At 35.8% G+C, this 26,135-nt stretch overlaps 1 protein-coding gene, 1 long non-coding RNA gene and 1 other non-coding gene across 3 annotated transcripts; all 3 read left to right on the plus strand.

The window, feature by feature from the left end:
- The first annotated feature begins 5,209 nt into the window (after window positions 1-5,209).
- On the plus strand, window positions 5,210-5,703 carry LOC113352920. Its single transcript, XR_003360987.1, has 3 exons — window positions 5,210-5,273; window positions 5,361-5,432; window positions 5,638-5,703. It is a non-coding gene; the product is annotated as an uncharacterized LOC113352920 (long non-coding RNA).
- A 4,098-nt stretch (window positions 5,704-9,801) lies between these two features.
- On the plus strand, window positions 9,802-9,883 carry TRNAS-GCU. Its single transcript has one exon. It is a non-coding gene; the product is annotated as a tRNA-Ser (tRNA).
- Window positions 9,884-9,889: 6 nt separating this feature from the next.
- LOC113352921 (OTU domain-containing protein 3-like) lies at window positions 9,890-13,268 on the plus strand. The gene is made up of 10 exons (XM_026596670.1): window positions 9,890-10,110; window positions 10,360-10,466; window positions 10,555-10,630; window positions 11,037-11,186; window positions 11,392-11,453; window positions 11,663-11,747; window positions 11,857-12,003; window positions 12,153-12,270; window positions 12,445-12,563; window positions 12,699-13,268. Exons 1-10 carry the CDS (start codon window positions 10,054-10,056, stop codon window positions 12,705-12,707), a joined length of 930 nt encoding a protein of 309 aa, XP_026452455.1. The 5' UTR covers window positions 9,890-10,053; the 3' UTR covers window positions 12,708-13,268.
- Window positions 13,269-26,135: the final 12,867 nt, after the last annotated feature.

Below are 26,135 nucleotides of genomic sequence, written 5' to 3' on the forward strand. Positions count from 1 at the left end.
CAAACCATTTTTCTGCTTTCTCAAAAATTATACTTTTTGGTCAATTTCCTAGACAAAAGTCAATAAAGTTTGGCCTTGTGTATAACAAAAATCAGCCCTGTGTAGGGCTGGCAATGGATAAATATCCGCCGGATATTGGCCATACCGATAAGGTTAAGGGTTATCGGATATCCGATATCTGATAACATCCGACGGATATCAAAAATCCAATTCGATAAGGTTAAGGTTAACCTATCGGATATCGGATTTTTATCCGTTAATATCCGGTTTTGTTGGACAGAAGCAAAATCTGAAATTTAACGGAATTTTCAAGTGTTTAGCTTAACTGAAAGACAGAAAAACCCACACAAACACTACTCCAGTGTCTCAGTCACATCACACATGAAGAAAAAAACTACAAACACCCAACCAAACAGTCTGCAAACTAAAGTACACAACAACAAAAGAGAAAAAACCATGTCTTCTTGTACATAGACTTAACAATAATGTCAAACAACTTGCTAGTGATGATCTTCCTTGGATGCCTGGTTATATGTTGCATCATTGCATCAACTTCAGTCGATGACTTCCATGTCTACATTCACAAACAATCAATTAGAAAAGAAAAACAAATAGTCTTAAACATGAGAGACATCTTCTACACTGTAACACCAAAAACTGAATTCAAAGCAGTTTAGGTTCTCATATTATTGGTTGTTCCAGTACTGGTCTCCGCGGAGTGTTCATGTGACGGAAATGGGGGAAAAACGAAAAAAAAGAGAAGCAAACATGGTTTATACTAGCAAAGGAAAAGAACTAAGCAAAGGAAAAGAAGATTTACCTGCATCAAAGAAGCCTGACAGCCAATCACTTAAGCATAGAAGTGCTTGGACTAATTCTGGACTTAATGAAGCTCTGTGTGTTGTTAGAACCCTTCCACCATCGCTGAACATGGACTCTGATGCTACACTGGTCACCGGAACACCTCAACACATCAGCTTTACTTGTATTCCTACATGGCATTCTCGCAGTAGGGTTCAAAGACTTAACAAAATCTCTAAAATAGAAATGCTCAACCATGTTAAATGGGTAATCATGTTTAGCAATCATTTTAGCAAGGTATTTCCTAGTAACTATTGGATCATACTTGTAATTAAGTAATTTAACTTGGTTAGTACCTGCTTTTTTAACTGCAGTGGTAATCTTCATCTGGCCTGGCTTGTTTTGAGGCTTCTGGGGACAGATTCTTAGATGTTGAGCCAAGCGGGTAGTTCCTTGTTCACTACAAGCAGGTGCCAACTTTTTGCAATGATGACATTCACCCATAAGGACAGCCACTTCCTTACCCGGGTTATCTTTATCAGGCTCTACAATGATTTTCTTAGTGAATTCATACCATGAAGGTGACCTTGTTGTGCGCAAGTTCTTCAATGGAGCAATAACAAGTGGATGATTTTCATCTGCTACTTCTGCTAATGATCTCTTATTACTCGAATAAGGTGATTGTTGAAGCAACACTTTGATCTTCTTGTTCTGGCTGTTGGGAAATTGGTTGACTGCAGCTTGGAGTTCCAACTCTATTGGATGCTTTTTCACTTTGAGACATTCTGAGAACAACGACAACCCAGAAATAAATACACAGTTCATGAGTTCATTAATGTACATATGACATAAAAAGGGATTAAACAGAAACAATCAATTAGAAAGAAAAACAAATAGTGATGCAGACAAACAAATAGTGATTCCAAATAGTATAAAAATGAAAGTAGCAGGGGCAAAATCTCACAAATATTTCTTGAAATCAGTTGACATATTAACATAGAAATGACAAAATTAAACTAAAAGGATGATTCAAATTCCTTTGGAGCAACAACAATATATAACAGCTTAAGGGTATCGTTGGTTGATATAAAATTGATAATAAATCAAACAACTCAAAACCCTAAATTCAAATCAAATCGAAAACCCTAATTTCATCTGAATTCAGTTGTAATGAAAAAGCTAAAAGAAGAACATGAATACATGATAGATTCTAACAGTTAAAAACAGATATATTCAAACATCAAACATGCAAATAAGCAATCGATTTGGGGGAAAAAAAACTAACTTCGAAACAATCGATTAGATTTCTGACTAATGACTTACTTCTTGAGTGAGAGTCTCTGATCATCAATATTATCGACCAAATCACGATCAAATCGATCACTCAGTCCCTCTCTCTCGATCAAATCACGATTCACGAATATCTTTCTGAGTTTTCTGTATTAGAGAATGAGAAAAAATGAATAACACTAAAGAGTCTGAGACTTTGATTAGGTTATTCTCCCGACAGATAATACCTAGGAGTAGGAAATTACAAGTACACCCCTAGGCTATCGGATGTCGGATATTAACCTAACGGAAGGACCCCAATCCGATTCTGATTCCGATAAGAGGTATTATCCGATAGCTTATCGGATTCCGATATCCGATATGTCGGATTAAATCCTATAGGATGTCGGATTTTCGGAAACGGATCTCGGATTTCGTCTATCCATTGCCATCCCTAGCCCTGTGTATAGGAGGGGTCCTAAAAATGTGGTTCCACCTCCTACTGTAACCCTAATAAACCCTATAGCACTCTGAAAAGATTGCCAGTTTCTTTTGAATTACAATGGTTATATCTATGCCAAAAAAACTAGTACCCAAAATCAAAGGTTTTCATATCTTTGATTATCATGACAAAGTATTATGGGAAATTACAGATACTGATAGTGATCAATTTGTTGATTATTCCGTGGATAAAAAAGCATTGTTGTTATACCTAAAGAGAAATTGTGTCACTGTTGTAACGTAAAAAAACTTTAAGCATAATTTTTTTATTATCTATAATACAAAACAGAAGAAGTTTTCGAGCTTGGACGGTCGGATAACATTTTGAGAGACAAACAAGTGATGCGACCATCCCGGTCTCATCCCAGCTAAAGATATCTAGTGGATGTGGTGTTTGTAACCTCCTTCCATTATGGAGATATTAATATATCTCTTAATTAATTCCTCATCAATTAAAAAAATAAATGTGCCATCAAAAAAATAAATTGAAAAAATAAATGTCACAACCATGTTACAACAAAAATTATTTGAACCATATCTTTAAAAAATCAAATTAGCCAGCGTTCACCAATCTGCAAAACACAAATAACATATTCTTTTTAAAAATACAAAGAATAATTTTTATTATACTCATTGTATAGAGGGAAAAAACGAAAAATACAAACAATAATTTTCATTACACTCATTGTATAAAGGGAACAATCGAAAACAAATACATATCCAAAAATGACTCACCAAAAAATTACTCTTCCTTCATAGGCCTGATTTTCATTTTTCCAATCGAATAAGCCAACCCTAATCAACCTGCAAGAAACAAATAACAGTATAGTTACAATGTGTGAAACCCAACGAGCAAAGAACTTTAGAATGATTTTCTTGCATCCATAATAAATTTATTTTCGACTGAGACATTTAATCAATCGAAAAATGAACTCTGTTTTCATCCAAAACAATTTGAGCATTCTTAATCAAGATCATGATTATCTTTTCATCGGATCTTAATATCATGAATAGTTTAATCAAAATCTGAAACATAAACAAAAAGAAGAAAAACTGAAACAAAAAGAAGAGAAAAAAATCTTGATCGGGTATTTTTTTTTAATATTTTTTTTGACCCACAACACAGACAAAAAGAAGAGAAACTCAAAAGGAAACGTTATAAAAGGGAAAAAATCTTGATCGTGAATCTTTCTGTTAAGGTACAGTTACCAAGCTAACCAAGTTCTCCGTTAGTTTAAATTTTGTTCCTCCTGGGCAAACGTTACAAAAAGGGCCATCATAATTGGGGCAAAAATTTAGGACATGCACTTGATAATTAAGGTATACAACTCAGTTTTTCCACTTTTGATTAGACCAGAAATAAATATCTTCCTCTATTTATGATCGATATTAGGGAAAACTCTAATTTTTTCACTCAATTTTCCTCCTCTATTTACTCCCCTAATTATCCTCTCACGATCACGAGAAAGCCTTGACGTCCATACTATAAATCTGCATGCAAAGGAATGACTGCTTTATGATTAACACATAATAGCCCATTCCAACAAAAAGAAAACGTCAACAAAATTAAAAGTGTAACTAATTACAATTATTCAATAAAAATAAAGATGTGTATTTCTTCAACCGCACACCTTCAAACTTATTCGCTCATTTCAAACATATTTTTTTTGGCAAGTTTTTTAGCGTAAGAGTATCAACATGTCAAACATGATAATTTGCAGTCCCACAAAATCCGTTGTCCAAAATGTATTTGCTTCCTTTTAAAGAATGCATGATTACGATGAAATCAACCTGCAGTACTCAAATTTCGTGTTGCAATAAAATGGGAAGAGATCAATTTCATGGCGACCAACGAAGTCACTAGCTTGGGTTTACTAATGATTGACGAAAACGTGAGTATATTTTTATAGCTATCCAAATCAAACTAATGTTTTTTTTTTTAAATATTAGCCATGTATTCTAATCATTCTTTACATCCTACAAAGGGAGATACCATGCACTCCCTAAAAATTTGATATGGAAGTTTGGGCCATTGGTCCATAAGGGAGGGCTCTATCCTTTCTATAAGTTCAACACCACAACAGGGAGTTTTAGATTTCGTCCTTCAAAGAATAATCATCGGTTATTCTTCAAATGGAATACAACAATAATCCGTATCACAAACTATCGATATTTGGGATTGGAAATAAATTCATTATTTAAGGGCAAAATGAATTACGAGAATTTTTTTATCAAAAAATATTATTATTTTAACTCTAAAGAATATCATGAAAAATTATTAAACTATTATTTAAATGTAACCAAACTTATAATTATATTTTCATGTGCCTAAGTTCTCATGGTAAAATTAAGTCTCATAATTTGTGGTAATTATCAATATTATTATAACCAAAAATTATTCCGCCTCATTCACATTTTTTCCTATGGGACTTGCTCTAACACGCGAAACACCCGAACATCATATAATATAGTAATTACGACAAATTCCCATCATCTCTTTAATATTCCATCAAAACTCTAAATAAAAGACCTCCCCCTCTTCTCTTTTTCCCTCAAAACTCAAAAAAAACCTCCTCTCTCTCTTCTCGGAGCCAATTCCTCTGCAAATGTTGTGGTAATCTCTCTGTTAGGGTTTATTCCCGATCTCATCTTCAGTGCTAGGGTTTGCCATAACATTTGCAGAATGATTCCTTCATCGAAAGGTAAAACATCCTAATGTATCAGATTTTTCAAAACTAACCTTAATTTATCAGATCTTTAATCTTGATTCTTCCCTCTTCTGTCTACAGCTACTGAAAAAGATTTATCTGTCTCAACAAAAGAAATCAACGGAGAAAAAGAACCTCTCCTTGAAGTTTTGGGTAATGTATATTTAAGGGTTGATTGTTCCTTGTGTAAATTATTAGGTTTCATTTACATATTTCGTATATATTTTGTTTTACCTATGATTAAAAACCCTAATTGATAGTAATGAGAGATTTTGATGTATCAGATTTTTCAAAATTAACCTTAATTTGTCAGATCTTTGATCTTGATTCTTCCTTATTCTTTTTACATCTACTGAAGACAAAGATTTCTCTGTCTCAACAAAAGAAGTCAACAGAGAAAAGGAACCTCTCCTTGAAGTTCTAGGTAAAATCTTTTTATGAATCCAACAATGATTAGCATTAAGTTCTGGTTATTAAGTCTTCTTATATAACATATAAAACTATTTCGGTTTCTGCAAAAGTATTATAATAACTTAATAATAATAAAATTTATTTACATATTTCGTATATATTTTGTTTTACCTTTGCTTAGAAACCCTAATTGAATAATAGTTAGTAACGTGAGATTTTGATGTATCGGATTTTTCAAAAGATCTTTAATCTTGACTCTTCTCTCTTCTGTCTGCAGCTACTGAAGACAAAGATTTCTCTTCTGCAACAGAAGAATTCTATAAAGAAAAGGAACCTCTCCTTTAAATTCAAGGTAATGTATATATAAGGTTTGATTTTTCGCGGTATAAATTATAAGGGTTTACTTGCTGGTTATTATGGTTTGATGAGCAAGTTTGTGTTTGCTGTTGTTACCTTACTGAATGGTATATTCTGTTAACTTTCTAAGGTTTGATAAACAAAATTAACAAAACCTCATAATACTCTTATTTCCCAGTGTGTTCTACTTTTTGGTATAGTATTATACAATAGAAAACATTTTTGATATTTCACTTTCAGGCCCACTGTATTGGCTTTAAAATGGATATATCGCAAAGGTTATACCCATGGAGGGTTGTATTGTAGAAGTGTGTGTCTAACCTTTGAACATCGAGATAGAACATTAATTGAGTTTGTAAAACTATTTCCTGAAAAGAGATGGAGGAGATATTCACATGATTCAGATGAAGCTACTCAAAATTCACATGAGGCTACTCAGAAAGGTATAAAAATTGAATTATGAAAACTATTATTTTGTTTTTCTTTTTCATTTTTAATTTGTATCTTATAAAAAAAAACCATTAACTAACTAACTTAACTGATATTTTTTTTTGCTGCATCTATGTGTTATTCCCATATCGTTTTTTTCAAGTAAGGAAACTTTTGGCATATTTCCAGAAGTCGTTGATCTGGTCGGAATATCTGGAATGCCTAGGTAGTAATCTTTATTTTCTTAATCTTAATCTTTTATTCACACAAGGTAGTAATTAAATTATTTTTTATGTTATTACTTTTTTGCAGCAGCAATAACATGATGGATAACAAGACATATAGGCTCCTCCATGAGGATCCAGAGATAATTATGAGACATCCTTTATTTTGAGATGTCCATAAGTGGTATTCATTTATAATGGTTATTATATCCATTGTAAATACCACATGGCATGAAAATTCTCCAGCCCTATCAATCCAAACTTTATTAGGTCTATTTGGCCACGAACCAGCTAAGATGGGTTCGACGATATGACCAAGACATAATACAATAGGATATAATGTCAACTTTTGAGTGGTGAAATTCATTCACTTTTCATCCCTCAATATCATTTATTTTGCTAAGGGATATCAGGGTTATATATCTTGAGCATTAAGGAATGATATGAACGAGAAAAAATAATAATAATAGCGGGATCATTATAACTACCGGAGATCATCACCATAATTATAATATTGATAATCAAAAAAAGAATATATCATAATTTAAAATATATATAAACAAATATATATTAAAAATTGAAGAGCTATATTCTAGTTAGTCCTTAATATCTCACTATCTATTCTCCGTTTCTCTTATTAATTGGCCCTGAATCTCCAAATACCCTCACACTCTCTCTCTTTTTAAACACTCTTTAACTACCTCTTTTAAATAAAACGAAGTTGTTTATTTGAGCATTTTGTTGTTACCTTAATAACTAAGATAAATGATAGACGATTATTTTACTGCGTGTTATAGTGTTGGCATGATATTTCATTATGGGGTTGACCAAGATTTAATATAATATAACACCGGTAATACCCCCAAAAGTTCATATGTATAACATGTAATATATACTCATGATCACAGAGTCGTACTTGCTTTTTCAGCATTTTGTTTTTCAAATCTTCTCTCTCATGGAGATTTTCAGAGAACTCACGATTTTCTCTAAGGATCTCAGTTTCCTAATCGTCTATATCTCTAGGGATTGATTCAGGTTAGGAGTGCGTTATTCTGAACTTCCTCCCTGTCCAAGGGCGTATCTTCGATTCTTCCCCTTGGGGCCGAGATTTATTGGGTAGTGGAGTATCCTTTTTGACGTTTTCTTTTATTTTTCTGATTTGTACCTCATGAAGTATACAACATCCATCATTCTGGAATAAAAGTCTTTTGATTTATCTTGGTATGTAAAAGGAAAACTGAGAGATCTAAAAGTTTTAGAGAGATATAAGGGTCGGAGCAACTGGATTTTTATACCCGAAGAAGTTGTTATATGGATCCATCATGCAACTTTGGAGGCAGTGAAGGTTATTCACGAGAAAAATCAAAAGTGGACGAGAAAATTTAATAATGTTGTAATTCTCATTGAGTTACTATCAAACAAATATGGTTAATTTCTAAAAATCTCTCGTATTGCAAAAGATTCAATCCACAAATTTATTTGCATTACAAGTGGTTTGGATGGTGTTATATGGATTAAACTTTGGCCGATTGTAGTGCCACAATGTCAACAACATGATTATTTTTATTTGTTTACTTATTATCGTTATTATTAGTCGTTTAATTGAACATGTTGTTACCAATCATCTTAATAGTATAATATTAATTTCAAAAAGAAAGTACCAATAAGATAAGATAAAAGAGAGGTTTTTCGCTTACGGTGTTACGATATGCATATTGGTGTATGAAATTCCACCGAAAAAGTTTTATGAGATAAAGACAAAGAGATATCTACAAAAACATATGATTAAGTGATTAATTAACTCGTTCATGCAAAGAAATGAGGTTTATAGTTAAAATCTATAAATATAATTACCAAACTAATAAGCGAATTTCACATGACACCATTAAAATCAATCCAAATATTCAGAAGATTTAGGTTACCATGCTATATAAGATTTCACATGATATTATTCAAATCAAGCCCTAGATGCCGATTAACAATCTATTAGAGCATCAGTCGACTAATTTCACAAGTTTTGGTATAGTAAGATTGTTGTCAAATTTAGTTGATCAAAACTATATGAAAATGCGGGGGCACCAAAATACACCACGAATTTCTTCGTTCGGACCTATGAGACAAAAATAATTGGAAGTAAACCAACTTAATGATCCTTCGACAATATATATATTATATCCAAGACAACCTAGTACCGTAACGATGAACCGAATTCCAACAAGAGTAAATCTTGTAATCTATATTTCAAAATACGAATTCCAAGAACAAGTGATGTAGGTTCAATACAGTTTTAGTTAAAAAACAGTTTAGGTTATTTATCGAATCACTTTCTTTTACTTTAATTATATCAAACGAAATATAATACGGAAAATAAAAGTAAAGCAAGACACAGAGAATTTTGTTAATGAGGAAAACTGCAAGTACAAAAAAACCCCGGAACCTAGTCCAGTTCGAACTCCGCTTTGTATTAAGCCGCTATAGACACTAGCCTACTACCAATAAACTTAGGACTGGAATGTAGTTGAGATCGAACCCACCCTCAGGGCGATCCAGTTATAGACGCATTCCTTACGCCTCTTGAATCCTAACAGGACTCCGTGCAATTGATTGCCTTAGCTGACTCCTTTATAGCCTAAGAGTTGTTTCAACTCAATTGAAGACTTTTTGGGTTTTGAATCCAAAAAACACCGGTTTTTATTTCCCTTCAGGTGTGAACCAAGATTTTGAAAATCTTGTGTTTGTTCCGAAAAAATACCAGTTAAAAGTAGAGATACCAAAAAAAAACTTGTAGATTATGGTTTATAACTTATAATCGGTATGCAAATGTGTGTAACTTGAATGTTAAATGAATATGTGATGGTTCTTTCCCGACTCAACCATAATTGAGTTCACGTTTTGTATCTTTATTCAGTTTTACCACAAATTTGTGGCGAAACTAGCACACATCTTTTTCCAATAAAATTTTGCATTTTTCGACCAAAAAACTATCGACTTGAGACATTTTTAGGCCAAATCTGAAAAGGTATGGTGTCTTTTGCAGAAATGGAGGTACTGGTTTTTGTTTTGTAATAAAATGCGGTTGTGTTGGACTGATAACAAAAGTTGACGCTTTGGCCGAGTGGTTAAGGCGTGTGCCTGCTAAGTACATGGGGTTTCCCCGCGAGAGTTCGAATCTCTCAGGCGTCGATTTCTTTTTTCTTTTGGGCGTGTTTCAAAGTATAAAACTTTCCCTGTCATTCTCTATTTCCTCCGGAAACCCTACGCTTATATCAAATTTTTTCTCCCGGAACTCCCACGTTTTTATAGTTTTGCTTGGCAAATTATTGTTTATCTTCTTCTTTATTCAAGTTGTAGTCATGGCAAAGTCAAACAAGCATAATTTTCAAAAACCTAAAGCCGGAAAACAGCCTCAGGTAATTAACAAGTTCATTTCTCTCTATTTTCTATCCTGTATTTAAATTCATTAAAGCAATCGCTGTTTTCTCTATTCAATGATTGTGTTTTCCTGTTTAAGATTACAATGAATTATATACATACACATATTATCTCACAATATGTTTCAAGAATTACTGAACAAACAAAACACTTTCGGATTGCAATTAGGGTATTTTTGTTCGTTTCTTCGTTGATGAAGTTTCTTTGATTTGGATTAAATTGGACAGGCTAAAAAGCATGGAAAGATATACAATATAGCAGAATTTAGTCCTTATCTTGATCCGCTGGGCTTAAAAATTGTTCAAGTCACTGCAGATGGTAACTGTTTTTTTAGGTTAGTGCATTGTGTATTGTGTTTTGCAGTTTGATTCTTTTTTTCCCTTTTCTTTCGAGGTTGGTGATGTTAATAAGTTGTTGTGCAGAGTAATTGCTGACCAGTTGGAAGGTAATGAAGAGGAGCACAATAAGTATCGCCTCATGGTGGTTAAGTATATGAAGGTTTATAACTACCCTGAACTGTAGCCATTGATGTAGTTTACATAATCTTGTCGAGTTTCCTTCTAATGTGAAGGATTAATGTGCATTCTATATGAAGGTTTATAACTACCAGGTTTATAACTACCCTGAACTGTAGCCATGATAAACTTTGTATGACACTATTTTAGTATTAATGTGCATTCTATATATTAGAGTAGTCTAAAAGCTTTATGTGTTAGAGAGAAGGATTTGGTAGGACGTGGTTTACCTGCCTGATTAATGCCTAACCATTTGCAACTCTATCCTGAACAGCACAGCCTTTGCAATTTATATCTCTTATTATGAACAACTCTTCTATAAGGTTTTGCTCTTATAGTGTTTTTCTTAGTCTCCTCAAGAAGTAATGAAAACGTGCTCTATCTAACAGGATCACCGGCCGGAGTTTGAGCCTTTTATGGAGGATAATATCCCGTTTGATAAACACTGTGATTCAATGGAAAAAGAAGGTACATGGGCAGGCAATGTGGAATTACAAGTATGTTCTCTTGTTACACGATGTAACATTTGCATCCATAAGGTAATACTTCTTTCATTCCTTCTCATGGCACTTGACCATTTCGCAGTGTTGAAATCACTCATCCAAATGATCTATTATTTTATTTTATTTTAAATTCAGACCCTTGCTTCACTAATGAATTTGTCTGCGGAAGATACTTCTGGAATTCATTCTCTGGAAAATATTGCTTTTTTTAATATATCTTTGCATATCTGGTTATTTGCAGTTGATGTCACCACGCTGGTACATACGAAACTTTGAGGACCATGGAACTCGGGTTATCCACTTGTAAGTTCACCGTGTTTTGGATTTGTACTATTATACATCTTTCATGCATTTCTGTCATGGTTTATTTGGGACTTTGTTAATTAATAATTTGTGATAGAAGTAAATTTGAGAGAAATACAGCATGATGCATTTGAGTAGTGGAACTGAGCCTGCTTCAAAATTCTGTTTCTTTACTATTTGGTAAATGGAACTTGTACATGTTATGTCAGGTCATATCACAGCGAGGAGCATTACAATAGTGTGCGGTCAAAGGAAGATCCATGCAGTGGACCAGCTAGACCAGTAGTGATTAAGGTTTCTATTTCAGTGCAAATGCAGTATTTTAGGTTTTTCTTTTAAATGTTTACTTGAGTGTTATATGTTACACAAAACCTGAGTGCTTTTCATGAAATCCTTTTGAAAGGCAGATGCTGATCTTTCAGCTACGTCAAATAAAGGTAAAGCTGCTGCAGCCACACCCATAGAGTTTTCTGGTAAGAATGTTGATAAAAGATCGATTCAAATGGTTATGTCTGAAGGTGGATGTGAAAGCTTCGAAAGAGCTCAAGAGGTAATTAAAATCCTTTGATAATTTCTTCAGATATCCTTACTGAAATTGTAATTTTTTCTTCAGATATCCTTACAGGTTTAAAAGCTTACTACCCAGTCTTTCATAAGTGGCTGTTATTCTTAACATCCTTTCTAATAAATGTTATTTAGGTTCTACAACAAGTATGTGGTGATGTTGACGCTGCAATAGATTTTTTTATAGCAGAGCAAATATCGGGTAGTGATTTAGTTGAAGGGGTTGATCTTCCATCCAAAAGTGATGCACCAGGTAATTTATTTTTCAACTTTTGCTTTGTACTTTTGTAGATGGTGATGATGGATGTTTGAAATAAAATTTAACTTGTCCACTATCCAATTCCTGTCATATTTTGAAGAACAAATATTTCTTGTTTGTCGTTTTTTAGTGAGATTTTATTTTTGATCCCCTTTGTGATTTATGAAGATGGTGACTGTGGAGCTTCAGTGGTACCTCGAAAGAACACCTCCGAATCTGGACAAACTGAAAATAAGAATGATGAAAAGCTAACTCATGGCAGTAACAGCTCTCAACAAAGTGTTAAGGTTAGATTTGGGGCTTGTATTTACAACTTCCTTCCTACTTCCCACTCTTACTAGTTTTTTTAAGCTTGTGATGCTTTCTTTGAGACTCAGCGTACTTTCTTTTTTTATTCTGGTTTGTTGGATTCCAAATACCAGAAATCATAAATCTGGTGCTCGTATGAGCAAAAAGGAAAGGAAACAGGCCAAGAAAGGTGGACCAGTGAAAGCTGCCCGGTCCAGTGGATCTGATGGCGGACTTCGACCTGACGTTGGGGCACTTTGTATCTGAGCAACGGTGTGTAGTTTATTGGTCTATGGGGTGGCCCAACTTACAGTGTGCGGCATATATAACCATCCCAAGGCTAGCCTTCTAAAAATATTACGCAAAAGAAGAGGGGCATCACATCATGGAGGCTGTAAAACTCATAGAGATAGCCAGATAGGTAGGACAGGAAAATTTTGGTTTGAGCTTTGCCATTTACAATTGTACAGAAATTATAGAGAAAATAGTGAATACTGAAGTATAACAACAGGTGCGGCGCTGTTTGAATATTTTTTTTGGTATCAAATAAACCTAGCATTTTTAGGGACCACTCAAAAAGAATTAGGGTCCACTCTTTTATTCCCACCCATTGAAGGGGGTCAAGGGGTATCTTAAAAACATAGAAATTGCCTATATTGTCCTTCACCTTTATACTAAATCTAAACATATATCATTTATTTTCATAATCATATTATTCATCTTCTTCTCCTTTCTACCATTGATTTTCTTTTTCATTGTTTTAATTTTGCTTGAAACCCAAGATCGTCGATCAAACAAATTTTATGATCGATTGTTTAAACTTAAAACGCAAAATTCATTAACATTTAACTTAGAACATCAAAAAAAAAAAAAAAAACGAGTTAAACAAACAAAACAGACAAATGATAGTAATTGTGATCCAAAATTATGATTTGATTGTTTGAAATCAGAAATTTGATTGAAAATTTTCTAAGATTTGCAGCAGCAGGAACATAATCGGTAGATAACAATCAGTTTATCATTGATTGTTATCTACCGATTGTGTTCCTGCTACTGCTTCAAATTTTCTGTACTAAAATTAAACACAATCGGTAGATAATGAACATAATTACTACCGATTATGGTAGTACAAAAATTCGAAAATTGAAGGATTTTGGCAAAAACTCATTTTGGGGCCAATATACATCCGGAAGTTAAACTAACACAATTTACTACCGATTATGGTAGCACCACAAATTCGAAAATTTAATATATTCGGAGGTTAAAGTAACACAATTTACTATCTATTATGGTGGTACCAAAGTTCGAAAATTGAAAGATTTTGGCAAAAACTCATTTTTGGGGCCAATATAAATTCGGAAGTTAAAGTAACACACACTTTACTACCGATTATGGTTGTACCAAAGTTCGAAAATTAAATGATTTTGGAAAAATCTCATTTCGGGGCCAATATACATTCGGAAGTTAAATTTACTACCGATTATGGTAGTACTAAAATTCAAAAATTGAATATATTCGGAGATTAAAGTAACACAATTTACTACCGATTATGGTTGTACCAAAGTTCGAAAATTAAAGGATTTTGGCAAAGTATCATTTTGGGGCCAATATAAATTCGGAAGTTAAAGTAACACACTTTACTACCGATTATGGTTGTATCAAAGTCGAAAATTAAAGGATTTTGGCAAAATCTCATTTTGGGATCAATCTACATTCGGAAGTTAGAGTAACACACTTTACTACCGATTATGGTTGTACCAAAGTTTGGAAAAAAAAAAACTCAAAAACTCAAAACTAAATAAAAAATTAAAAAAAAATCGTCATTTTTTTTTATCACCCGAATCCTACTCAAACTACCATAATCTCATTACGAAATATGGGAGATAAAGGGTGAACACAATTTAGATATGGGTGATCTTTTTTGTTTTATTATTGACCCCTAGTTTCTTTTGAGTGGCCCCTAAAAATGCCAGACAAATAAAGTTTCAATTATATGTTTATGTTCTCACACAATTTGCTGTCCAAGGAAGATAATAATGTTAAGACGAGAGTTGACTATGTTGGATTGTTTGGGAAATTTTGATCTGCAGTTTGGCCATTTTCTTTATATCCAATGACCCCTATCATAAAAATCTCCTGCTTTAGTCTTTCCTCTCTCTTTTGGCTTGACAGCTTCAAAACTGGAGTAAATCCTAATTCCTGAGGGAGATTTGCATTCAATCTTTTGAGTTTTGAATCCATGGAAAGCTTCTCTTACTTATGCTAAGAATTTGATGAAAATTATTAATAAGTTTGCTAAAGCTTCTGGTCAGGCAATTAATCTTGAAAAATCTGATTTCTTTACTAGTAAAAATCTGCATCATAAACACATCAAATTGCTCTCTAGAACTTTAGGAATTAAATTCCTAAGTAGTACAGAAAAGTACCTTGGTACTCCTCTGTTTGTTAATAGAGATAAAACAAAAACTTTTCATTTTCTCATTGATAAGTTCTATTACAGGCTTAGTAATACAAAAAAATCTAATCTTAATGTGGCAGGTGGAACTGTAGTGACCAAACATGTTCTTTCTAGCCTTTCTATTTATCATATGTCCTGTTTCCCTTCCACTAAGAAAATTACTTCTAAAATTGACTCTATTCAAAGAACCTTTTGGTGGTCAAAGAAGAATTCTAGAAGAGGGGCATATTTTCGTTCTTGGGAGGATATTGGAAAATCCAAAATTTCTGGTGGTTTTGGTATTAGGAATTCTTATGCTACTAATAGGGTCCTTATTGCCAAATTGGGATGGAGAATGTGTACCTTCTCAACTGGTTGCTATTTTCCTTAAGGATAAATACTTCCCAAATCAGAATTTGTTAGAAATAAATAAGGCTGCAGACACTTCTTCTTGGATATGGAAAGGTATAGTTAACAGTCTAGTTTTCCTTAGAGCAAATATTATTTATAAAATTAATGATGGTAAGCCTACAATGATCTGGAATAATAATTGGCTGCCTGATAATTCTTGTCCTCCTTCTTCGAATAATTTTAATTCTGGTAACTATGTTTATGTCAGTGAGCTTATTAATGATCATGATAATAATTGGAATATTGATATGCTTTCTTCCCTTTTTTCTCTCCTGAAAATGGTGTTAGGATTAGATCTCTTAAGATAAGTGTTCACAAAAAGGATGAAATTATGTGGGCACACACAAAAAATGGTAAGTATACATTTAAGTCGGCTTATAAAGCTTACATGAATGACATTGTCTCTCCTGAGGATGTTTCTTTCTGGAAAAGGGTGTGGTCTATTGACTGTTTACCTAAAATTAAATTCTTCATTTGGAATATTTTTGCGCATATGTTACATGTTAATTATCTTCTCAAGTTTTATAATCCTGTTATTGATGACTGATGTCCACTGTGTACTAATGAGGTTGAAACTGTCATGCATTTATTTGTTCATTATCCAATAGCTTCTCATATTTGGTTTTCTCTCTCCTTACAACATCTTACTGTTTGTGACCGTGATTGGATTGATGACCTGTTCTTATCTTGGTTTGATATAAATTTGAGAAGTTCTCCTTATGCAGTGGAGTGGCCAAGTGTTGGTGCAGTGAATCTGTGGTCAATCTGGAAGCTTAGATGTGATGTCATCTTCAGAAAGGTTAAAATTAACCTGGACGCTACTATTATGGACATTGGAAGGTCTATAAATACATATATTGTGACTCCTCCTAAATCTCATAGTATAACTAAATTGGAAACTAGGATTCATATTTAGCAGATAAACCATATTATGTTCATTGATGGTTCTTTTAAAATTTTTAACATGGTATTGGTATAATAATGTGTGACAATGCAGGAAGGATAAAAAGATGCAGAGCGGATTTTTGCCTGATTCCTGGTGCTGTTGCTGCTGAGACAATGGACCTAATTTTGGCTTGCTCTTGGGGTGAGTGAGACGAATATTTCTAGAGTCCTCTTCGTCAGTGACTGTCTTCAGTTAGTGGAACTGGTAAATCAAGGGAAGGGTGAAATTGACTGGAGGTGTCAGGACTTATTAGAAGAATGTTGGATTTGTTTTTCTAGTTGTGTGAATTCTAGGGTAGTTTATATTAAGCGTGCTAAGAATAAGATTACCGATCGACTTGCACGTCGAGCTAGGAAATTCAGTTTAAAAGATATATGAAACTCTTCTCCTCATTTCTTGCAAACTATCATGAGGGAAGAACCATTAATTAAAATTTGTAATGATCTTCTTCTTTAATCTTACTGTGTGTTTCTCAGCAAAAGAAAAAAAGAAAGAAAAAGATTAGGTGTACATCTTCGTGGTAAATACCTGCATACACACTCTAAAACAATTATACGACATCGACATTATAGAATTTATAGTTAATACCCGCATGCACATTCAAAAAAGACGCCACACTATAATCAACCTTTCTCATGCTTTACTACCACCATTTCTTCGCTATCTGACCCATAGATCCCTTCTTCCACCGGTGGTTCACTTTCTTATCATGCATATATAAAAGCACGGTTTGGGTCGGTACCAGTTTCCTTGTAGTAGGCAGAAGTAAGAACATCCTCGAATTCATTCTCCATGAAATTCGAAGGGAAACTAGCTATGTGTTCCTTTAAGGTCCTCAAATCTGGTTTTTTAGGATTCACATAGTATTTCACGTGACCCCTGTTAAGGCGATATTTTATGCCAGAAAGCGACTCTAAGGGAATTGAATCGATTTCAAGCACTTTGTCCAAGCCCTGAAATATGACTGTCATATCAATTACCCCATGTCTAGGCAGCGCCAGATAAACAATTTCAATGGCAAACAGTGGGATCACAACAAAAGGTGTTTCCACAAGCAAAATTAAGGTAAATGAAGTCAGTGCAAAGCCGGCTGATTTCCCATAAAATTCGCACTCCTTATCTATCTCTTCAAACCAAGAAGCTGCTTTAATCAGGGAGTTCCATTGATACGATGATGAACATGAGTATAGAGATTCTAATGTAGTTGTGAGAATAATTCTCTGTATCTTCAGTGATAGGCAAAAGCCTGATTTATACATGTTTACACAACTAGATAAGGCAAATAAAAGATACACCTAACAACTAGATAAGGCAAATAAAAGATACACCTAACAATATCTAGGATATATACAGAAATAATATATATGCAGTTACAACCAAATAACAAACACAATAATGTCAAGATATATCATATCTTGACCATATCTTAACACCCCCCTCAGACTCAAGGTGGTGGAGTACACATCTTGAGTCTGGAAATTAAGAATCGAAGACGAGCTGCAAAGTGAGTCTTGGTGAAAAGATCAGCCACTTGAAATTCTGATTTAACATGTGGAAGAGTGATTGTACCTTTCTTGAAATGATGACGAGTAAAATGAAAATATATCTCTATATGTTTTGTACGCTCATGAAAGACATCATTGTGTGTAATTTGAATAGCAGCCTTGTTATCACAATACAGTGGTGTAAGAGATTAAAACTCCCATATCACGAAGTAGCCACCGTAACCAAATGAGTTCAGATGTGGTGTGAGCAAGTGCTCTATACTCTGCTTCAGCACTTGAACGAGAAACCACACTTTGTTTCTTACTTCTCCATGAAATCAACGAGTCTCCCAAGAACACACAATAGCCTGTAATAGATTTTCTATCTGTAATATCCCCAACCCAATCGGAATCTGAGTAAGCTTGAAGAGTGAGATCAGAATTTGATGAGAAACACAGACCTTGATGAAGAGACCCCTTGATATATATTAGAATTCTGAGAACAGCTGCATAATGAGTAGATCTTGGAGCAGACATAAACTGTCTGACTATGTGAACTGCATGACTTATGTCTGGTCTCTTAATGGTCAAGTAATTTAGACTCCCTACTAGTTGACGATACGGTGTTGGATTAGACAATAGAGTCCCATCTGTAGGAATGTATTTTACATTCAATTCAAGAGGTGTGTCAGTTACCTTATTGTCAGATAGCCCTGCACGCTGTAGAATCTCAGATGCATATTTTACTTTTGATATGAAATAACCAGTGGGTGACATGCCAACTTCAATTCCAAGAACGTAACTTAAATATCCAAGATCTTTCATCTTAAAACAATCACTGAGATATGATTTGAGTTCAGTAATACCTTGTAGATCACTGCCAGTAATAACCATGTCGTCAACATACAAGAGAAGAATGACAATTCCTTTTTCTGACGATCTGACAAACATAGCTGAATCACAGAAGCTTTGTGTAAAGCCATACTGGAGAATTGCATTGCTAAACTTCTCAAACCAAGCACGAGGTGCTTGTTTGAGTCCATATAATGCCCGTCGAAGCTTACATACTTGATTAGGTTCATGAGGCAAACCAGGGAGGTTGCATGTAAACCTCTTCTTGTAACTCACCATGAAGAAACGCGTTTTTCACGTCCATTTGATGAAGCCCCCATTGTCGTTGCAGCAACACAAGTAATGTACGAACTGTAACCATTCTGGCCACTGGTGCAAATGTTTCTTCATAGTCAACACCATACTCTTGTGTATAACCTTTTGCAACAACTCGTGATTTACATCGTTCAAACTCACCATCTGACTTGGTCTTAACTTTATAGACCCATCTGCTTCCAACAACTGATTTTCCAGGAGGAAGGTCCACCATTTCCCATGTGCCTGCCTCTGCATGTGCTTCCAATTCATCATCCATTGAATCTTGCCATTCTGGAATGGCTGCAGCTTCTCTGTATGTTTTTGGTTCATAAAATGACAAAATAGAAGACAAGGAAAGTGATAGTCTGCATACTTAGCTGGTGGTCTTCGATTGCGAGGTGGCAAAGAATTTTCTTCAGAATCAGGATCTCGTTCCTGAGTTGCACTGTTAGGTTGAGTCGTAGAGTGGTCTTGGTCATCCGTATTTGGTGATCAAAACTAGAGGAGATGGACTTTCAGGAGTAGATATAGAAAAGTGCTAGGATTGGATTCACTAGGAAATGGATCAGAATAAGTGAAAGACTCAAAAGATGATGATTTGCTGCTTGGAAGTGACCAGAATGGAACTTTCTCCCAGAATGTGACATGACGAGAGACACGAAGCTTTCTATTAACTGGATCATAACAACGTACCTTTTTGTTCAATACCATAACCAAGGAAGACACAAGACATTCTTTTGACCAAGTTTATGACGTTCACGTTCTGGAAGGAGTACAAAACAAGTTGAACCAAAGACTCGAAGCTCAGAATAGTTTGGTTTCTTACCATAGAGACGCTCATAAGGTGACATTCCTCCTATGACAGTTGTTGGGACTCTATTGATGGTGTAGACTGCAGTAAGGACTGATTCTCCCCAGAAATTTGAAGGAACTGAGCCAGAAATTAACTGAGTTCTAGCTGTCTCTATAATATGACGGTGTTTACGTTCTGCAACTCCATTTTGTTCTGGAGTTTCAGTACATGACAGTTGAAGAATGGTGCCTTGGGTTTTAAGAAATTCTTTGAATGGATTGGAAATATATTCCCCTCCTTGATCAGCACGAAAAACTTTGATCACTTTACCAAACTGAGTTTTTATCATGGTTGAGAAATCAACATATAACTTAAGAAAATCTGCTCTAGAGCTGAATAGATATACCCATGTATAACGCGAATAATCATCAATAAAACTGACATAATACAAAGCACCTCCCTTTGACATAATTGGAGATTTACCCCAGACATCAGAATGTATAAGAGCAAAAGGTTCAGTTGAGACAGAAGTGCTAAGATTAAAAGAAAGAGCTGGTTGTTTTGCCAGTTTACAAGAGATGCAATTTGGTTCTTTATCTAACCGAGTATCTCCTAGTAAACCCTTATTGATCATATATGAAAGACGAGAAAAGGAAGCATGACCTAACCTAGAATGCCAAGACATGAAGGGAGATATTGACACAGGTAGTGGGAGTAGCAGCTACGACATGACTTTTAGATTCCGCTGAGAGAGCAAGAGATTGAAGGAGATACAACCGACCAACTCTACGGCCTATCCCAACTAGCTTCCCGGTTTTGAGATCCTGTATAGCACAACCAAAAGGAAAACAATATGTGTTATAACCTTGATCACACAGTTGACCAACTGAAAAAAGATTCATTGTAATATTTGGAACAAGAAGCACATCTGGTACATAAAAGTTATTTGAATTGTTGACCAAGCCTATATGACTTGCAGTTACTGTTGATCCATCAGCAGTATGAATCTTAGGGGTGATGACAGGATGAAGACTTTCAAAAAACTTTTGATTAAAAGTCATATGGTTTGATGCTCCTGAGTCGAGAAACCATTCTGTTGAATAAATACCTGAGGAGATAGAGAAGGCAGATGCAGCTGTAGGGTTGTTACCAATTGAGAGTGCTTGTTTAATCATCTCTTGAATATCAACAAGGTTTGGTGCTGAACCACCACCAGGTACAACTAATGCAGATGCGGTTGTCGATGTTGCATATGGATCTGTTGCAGATGAAATTGGAGCTGCCGTAAATCTGGTAGGTGTGTTGAATTTGTTTCCTCCATTAGCATTAATCCTTCTCATGTTTCTTGAGGTTGGTGAGGTGCAGAATCTAGATGAGTGACCAAATTCCTTACAATACCCACACTGTGTTGTGGGTGTGTCAGGTATTGTTGTCAGGTATTGTGGCAGCAGGTGATGTATTGGCCGATGGGAGATTGCAGTTCCTTGCCAAGTATCCAAAGGTCTTGCAGTTATGACACTGTACTTGAGACATATCACGTTGCACTTGAGCATTTGAGTTTCTTGGAAAATTGTTAGGGCTGGATCGTGAGGGCACATCAAATACTCCTGATATCTCCGGTGTGATTCTTTCCTTGTTTCTTCTATAATAAGTTCAGACAAAGAAACTTCCACCGTGGGAAGAAGTGAACGATGAAGGACTGATGCCCTAACAGACTCAAACTCATCACGCAAAGCCATTAGAAACTGAACTAAACGTGTTTCCTCTCTATACTTCTGCCACAATTCCAAATCTACGGTCCATATTGGTTCCATGAGTGCTAATTGATTCCAGATTAAAGACATCTCAGAATGAAAAACAGAAATAGACTGATCATGTGATTGTTTCATAGATCTAATATCTTGTTCGACTTTATACCTCTGAGCAAAGTTGATTTGGGTGTACCTTTTCGAAAGAAAATCCCATGCATCTTTGGCTACCTCAAAACTTGTGAGTTGCATGCTTATGGAAGGAATGACTGTGTTTCCATTCCAAGTGAGAATCCTGTGATTGTTAATCTCCCATTCTTCTTTTGGATCCTTTTTCTGTGTTTCATTTTCTTTCCCTTTTTCAACAGAACTGCTTGTTGTAGGTTTCTTTTCTATACCATCGACATACTTCCACATACTCTTTCCTTTAAGAAAACTCCTCATGAGGAATGACCAGTGATTGTAATTGGTTCCATCAAAACGGACAGTGATAGGTTGAGAATCTTCTCTTGACATGATTACTATGTTTTCTCTGGGTTGTATTTTCTCTGGATTGTATTGCAGTGGAAACTGGTTCTCAGATCTTTTCTAGTTCTGATGCCATGATAGGAATCCTCGGGCCTAACTAACCTCGAAAACCGGCTTGCAAGGTTAGGATTTCCCAAGTCTTATTAAGCATGGGACCTAGGTTTCCTTAGGCGATGTGATACTATTTAACACCCCCCTCAACGACTAGGACTACACTGACGGAGTGGCACGCAAGCCACGGACGCACACTGGCAGGGACACTTGAGTGGTTACAGAAACCACGGACGCACACTGGCGGGAACACTGAGTGGTACGGAAACCACAGGCACACTGATGGACACGGGTAGCGTTGAGTGGGGTCTGGCTCTGATACCATGTTAGAAATCCCCGGGCCAAACTAACCTCGAAAACCGGCTTGTAAGGTTAGGATTACCCATGGCTTATTAAGCATGGATCCTAGGTTTCCCTAGGTAATGTGGTACTATTTAACACATTGAGCATAAACTTTATCGACAAAGTCTTTTAATCTTTCGTTATCGTCCCTAACCGTAATTCTCTTCGTTTTCTCAGTCTTATCTGAATCCTGATCAATACCTCTTCTGTCCCAGAGGGAAGTGCACCAAACGGAATTGGATGTCTTGTACACATTTATTCCCCACCGTGATGGGTTGACGCAAGTAGAAGTGTAAAAGAGGCGGCATCATCTTGTCCCCAAGTCGGAAGAAAGAGTATTTAATATTGTCAGTACAAATATTCGTTTTTATACAAGGGGAAGTGTATGTGAACCTGGTTGCATGGGCTTCAATGTTGCCAACAATGGTTTGTTCACCTTGGCTTCCTACCTCGGGAAGGATCGTAGCATCAATTAGAAGTGTTACCGAGAATTTTTCCATCCTCTGCTTCTGCAACTGCGCATATTTATCCCAAACTATCCTTCTTTTTCTCGACAAATATCCCGATGCACGCTTTCTGCCAGATCTATCTCCCTTGCTACAGTGAACATTCAAAGCTATTTTTTTCAGTTCAAAAGTCTGCCGGGCATATTTTGCCTGATTATGCTTCCGCTGTTCCTCTATATAAATCTCCGGCCAGTCAGAGAGGTTAATTCCTTTGAATCCTTTAAATAAGAGGCGCGGACATTGATCAGGATAATGGGATATCAGAAGCTTGCGGAGCACGTCAAATCTCCTGGCATCAAAATATATCTTTCATTTCAAGAATCCAATAACTCGACTTTGAACGAGAAGACTAACTAGTCTTGAGTCTGCAAGACATGATAGAAAGAATAACATGATATCAGATGCCTTTGGACACTTATTATTAGATGCCCAGATAATATGAGACTAATAATCTCAACAAGCCCATTTACGTGTAGCCAGTGACGGAGCCAAGGCTCTCTGCTGGCGGGGTCTAAGCATGTTAAGGGATATAATTTATATCATATTATCATTTTTGCCCCCACAAAAGCCTAAATTTAACTAGAAACCCTCTCATATTTACACTAAGATCTGAAAATAAGTGGGGTCCCCGCCAGTGACGGAGCCAAGACTTTCTGCTGGCGGGGTCTAAGCAAGCTAAGGGATATAATTTATATCATATTATCATTTTTGCCCCCACAAAAGCCTAAATTTAACTAGAAATCCTCTCATATTTACACTAAGATCTGAAAATAAGTGGGGTCCGGGGACCCCATTTCTCTCTGCATAGCTCCGTCACTGCGTGTAGCCTCGTTAGGTTTAACACGTGGACAATTAAATCGGGTGACGCGAAGTAAAGACGCAGTTAAATGACTCGTCGCAAATAGCCTGCTTGATACCATATTATAATACGAGCATCCAATTCAAACCAATTGGCAATGAGTGGAGAGGCCCTAAGAGATTATAAATCGCAGGATCTTAAATGCCCAGACAATATGGGACTAATAATCTCAGCAGTTATCAGGATAAAGTATAAACAGACGATTCAGATGCGAGGGGAGTTTTCCATGCAGGCTAGCATTAGTTAAATTTTCTATTTCCTCGGGTTGAAAAGCTTGACGATATTCCATTGAGAGGAGATGTAAAACAAAATCAGCCCCTAAACCGTTGAGAAGAAAACTCCTCCTTTTTGATGCGAAACAGAACGACGCGTTTTGTTAATTTGACTCTGGAGTCTCACGCTGTTTGAATTCTTTAGCCGACTGCACCCTACAGACTCAATACCACTAATTTCGTATTTGTATCACTTTTCCCGGGACAGAACTGTTGGAACTGTTTTTGACGTAACTTAGTTTGGAGTTTCCTTACGTATTACTCTCTCCGTTCCTTTTTAATAGGCGGGTTTTGTTTTAGAGAAATTTAAGAAAATTAAGAAAACTAATCATTGAAAGTGGTCCTCATGACACTTGTCAATAAAAGAAGTGAAGTGACATGGTCCCCATGACGATGGTTTACCATCATCCTTTAGATTTGATTGTGTCTGACGTTTGTGGACCTGCTCCTATTTTATCTAATGAAGGTTATCTTTATTACATTTTGATGCCTTTAGTCGTTTTACTTGGATATTTCCTATGCATGTCAAATCTGATGCTTTGCAAATTTTTGTTACCTTTTCGAAGCATGTTGAAAATCTGTTTAACACCAAAATTAAGGTTTTTTAATATGATAAGGGTGGTGAATACCGGAAGTCTACAAAACTCTTGCAATCTAATGGAGCCTTGCATCATTTCTCTTGTCCCCATACGTCTACACAAAATGGAGTAGTTGAACGTCGACACCTTCATGTCGTTGAAAGTGTCCTTATTCTTCTCTCTTTAGCGTATGTTCCTTTATCCTTTTGGTATGACGCATTTTTTACGGCTATCTTTCTCATGATCAGAATTTCTTCAGTCCCAATTGGTTCGAAATCCCCCTACAAGTTGCATTGTAATCGTATACCGGACTATTTGTCTTTGTGTACTTTTGGTTGCCTTTGTTTTCCCCATCTTCGTCCGTATGGTCGCACAAAATTAGAATCTCTTTCTTCTCCGTGTGTTTTCTTGGGTTATTGCGCTCATCATAAGGGTTATAAGTGTCTCCACTTACCCACAGGCAGGATTTATTGGTCTCGTGACGTTGTGTTTGTTGAAAATGAGTTTACATTTGTCGCCGTCCCTGCTAAGCTACCATCTCCACAACCCCCTTCACAGGTATTCTCGTCCCCCTCTTCTTCACCAATATTTCCTGCAGTTCGTTCTTACTTTGACAATGCAACTGCATCTCAGTTTAGAGACGTCTCTACTGTGGGTCATACTAGTACTGTTTCAGCTGCTGTCAGAATTACATTTCCTTCGGACAAGGATCAAGGTATTCACAGCTTACTGGCTCCACATACTCATATTGCACCAGGCACCCAATTGTATCTGCCCCACGTCTCAGATACTTCTCCTTCTTTGGTAGTTAACTGTCCAAATAGAGCTTCACCAATTCAACAGTTGACTGTTCACCTACTGCTGCTCCACCTGCACCTGTCAGACATGCATGTCTCTCCTTCACGCCTGCAATCATCTTTTGCACTGCCCAACAATTCACCTACTACCGCTTCACCTGCAACTGCTGTCAGACCTGGGTCTCCTTCCCAACTGCAACCAACCACTTCCACTGTTGACAGTCAGGTCATTTGTGTTGGTCTGCGTGCTTCTGCAGATGATTTATTGCTCCTTCTTATGCCATCCAGGACCTGTCGGCACCTGTAACTTCTACCTCGTTATTACCATCTAATACTGGCCAGTTAAGTTTGCTTCAGTCTGCACCACCTGTTGTCAATGACCACCCAATGATTACAAGAAGAAAGGATGGTATTTTCAAAAAGAGGATTCTCTTAGCCTCCAAAGACACTAAAATCACCAATAGTATGTTTGAACTTTCTTGTTATTCTTAGGATAAGACAGATCCGAAGTGGCATGGTGCAATGAACTTGCAGGATTATGCGCTTATGAAAAATGAAACATGGTCTATAGTTCCACCTCCTCAGACTCATAACATTAATAGTTGTAAGTGGGTTTTTCGGATCAAACGCCGTGCTGATGGTACTATTGAACAACACAAGGCTCGTATTG

This window comes from Papaver somniferum, chromosome 2 (genome assembly GCF_003573695.1).
Source record: "Papaver somniferum cultivar HN1 chromosome 2, ASM357369v1, whole genome shotgun sequence".
NCBI lineage: Eukaryota > Viridiplantae > Streptophyta > Magnoliopsida > Ranunculales > Papaveraceae > Papaver > Papaver somniferum.

What these genes read in the sequence shown, in the direction of transcription:
- LOC113352921 (XM_026596670.1), top strand. Translation starts at nt 10,054, where the DNA reads ATGGCAAAGTCAAACAAGCATAATTTTCAAAAACCTAAAGCCGGAAAA. An exon ending in GTAACATTTGCATCCATAAG is followed by an intron (nt 11,187 to 11,391) that starts GTAATACTTCTT and finishes GGTTATTTGCAG; the next exon opens with TTGATGTCACCACGCTGGTA. An exon ending in ATCCAAAAGTGATGCACCAG is followed by an intron (nt 12,271 to 12,444) that starts GTAATTTATTTT and finishes TGATTTATGAAG; the next exon opens with ATGGTGACTGTGGAGCTTCA.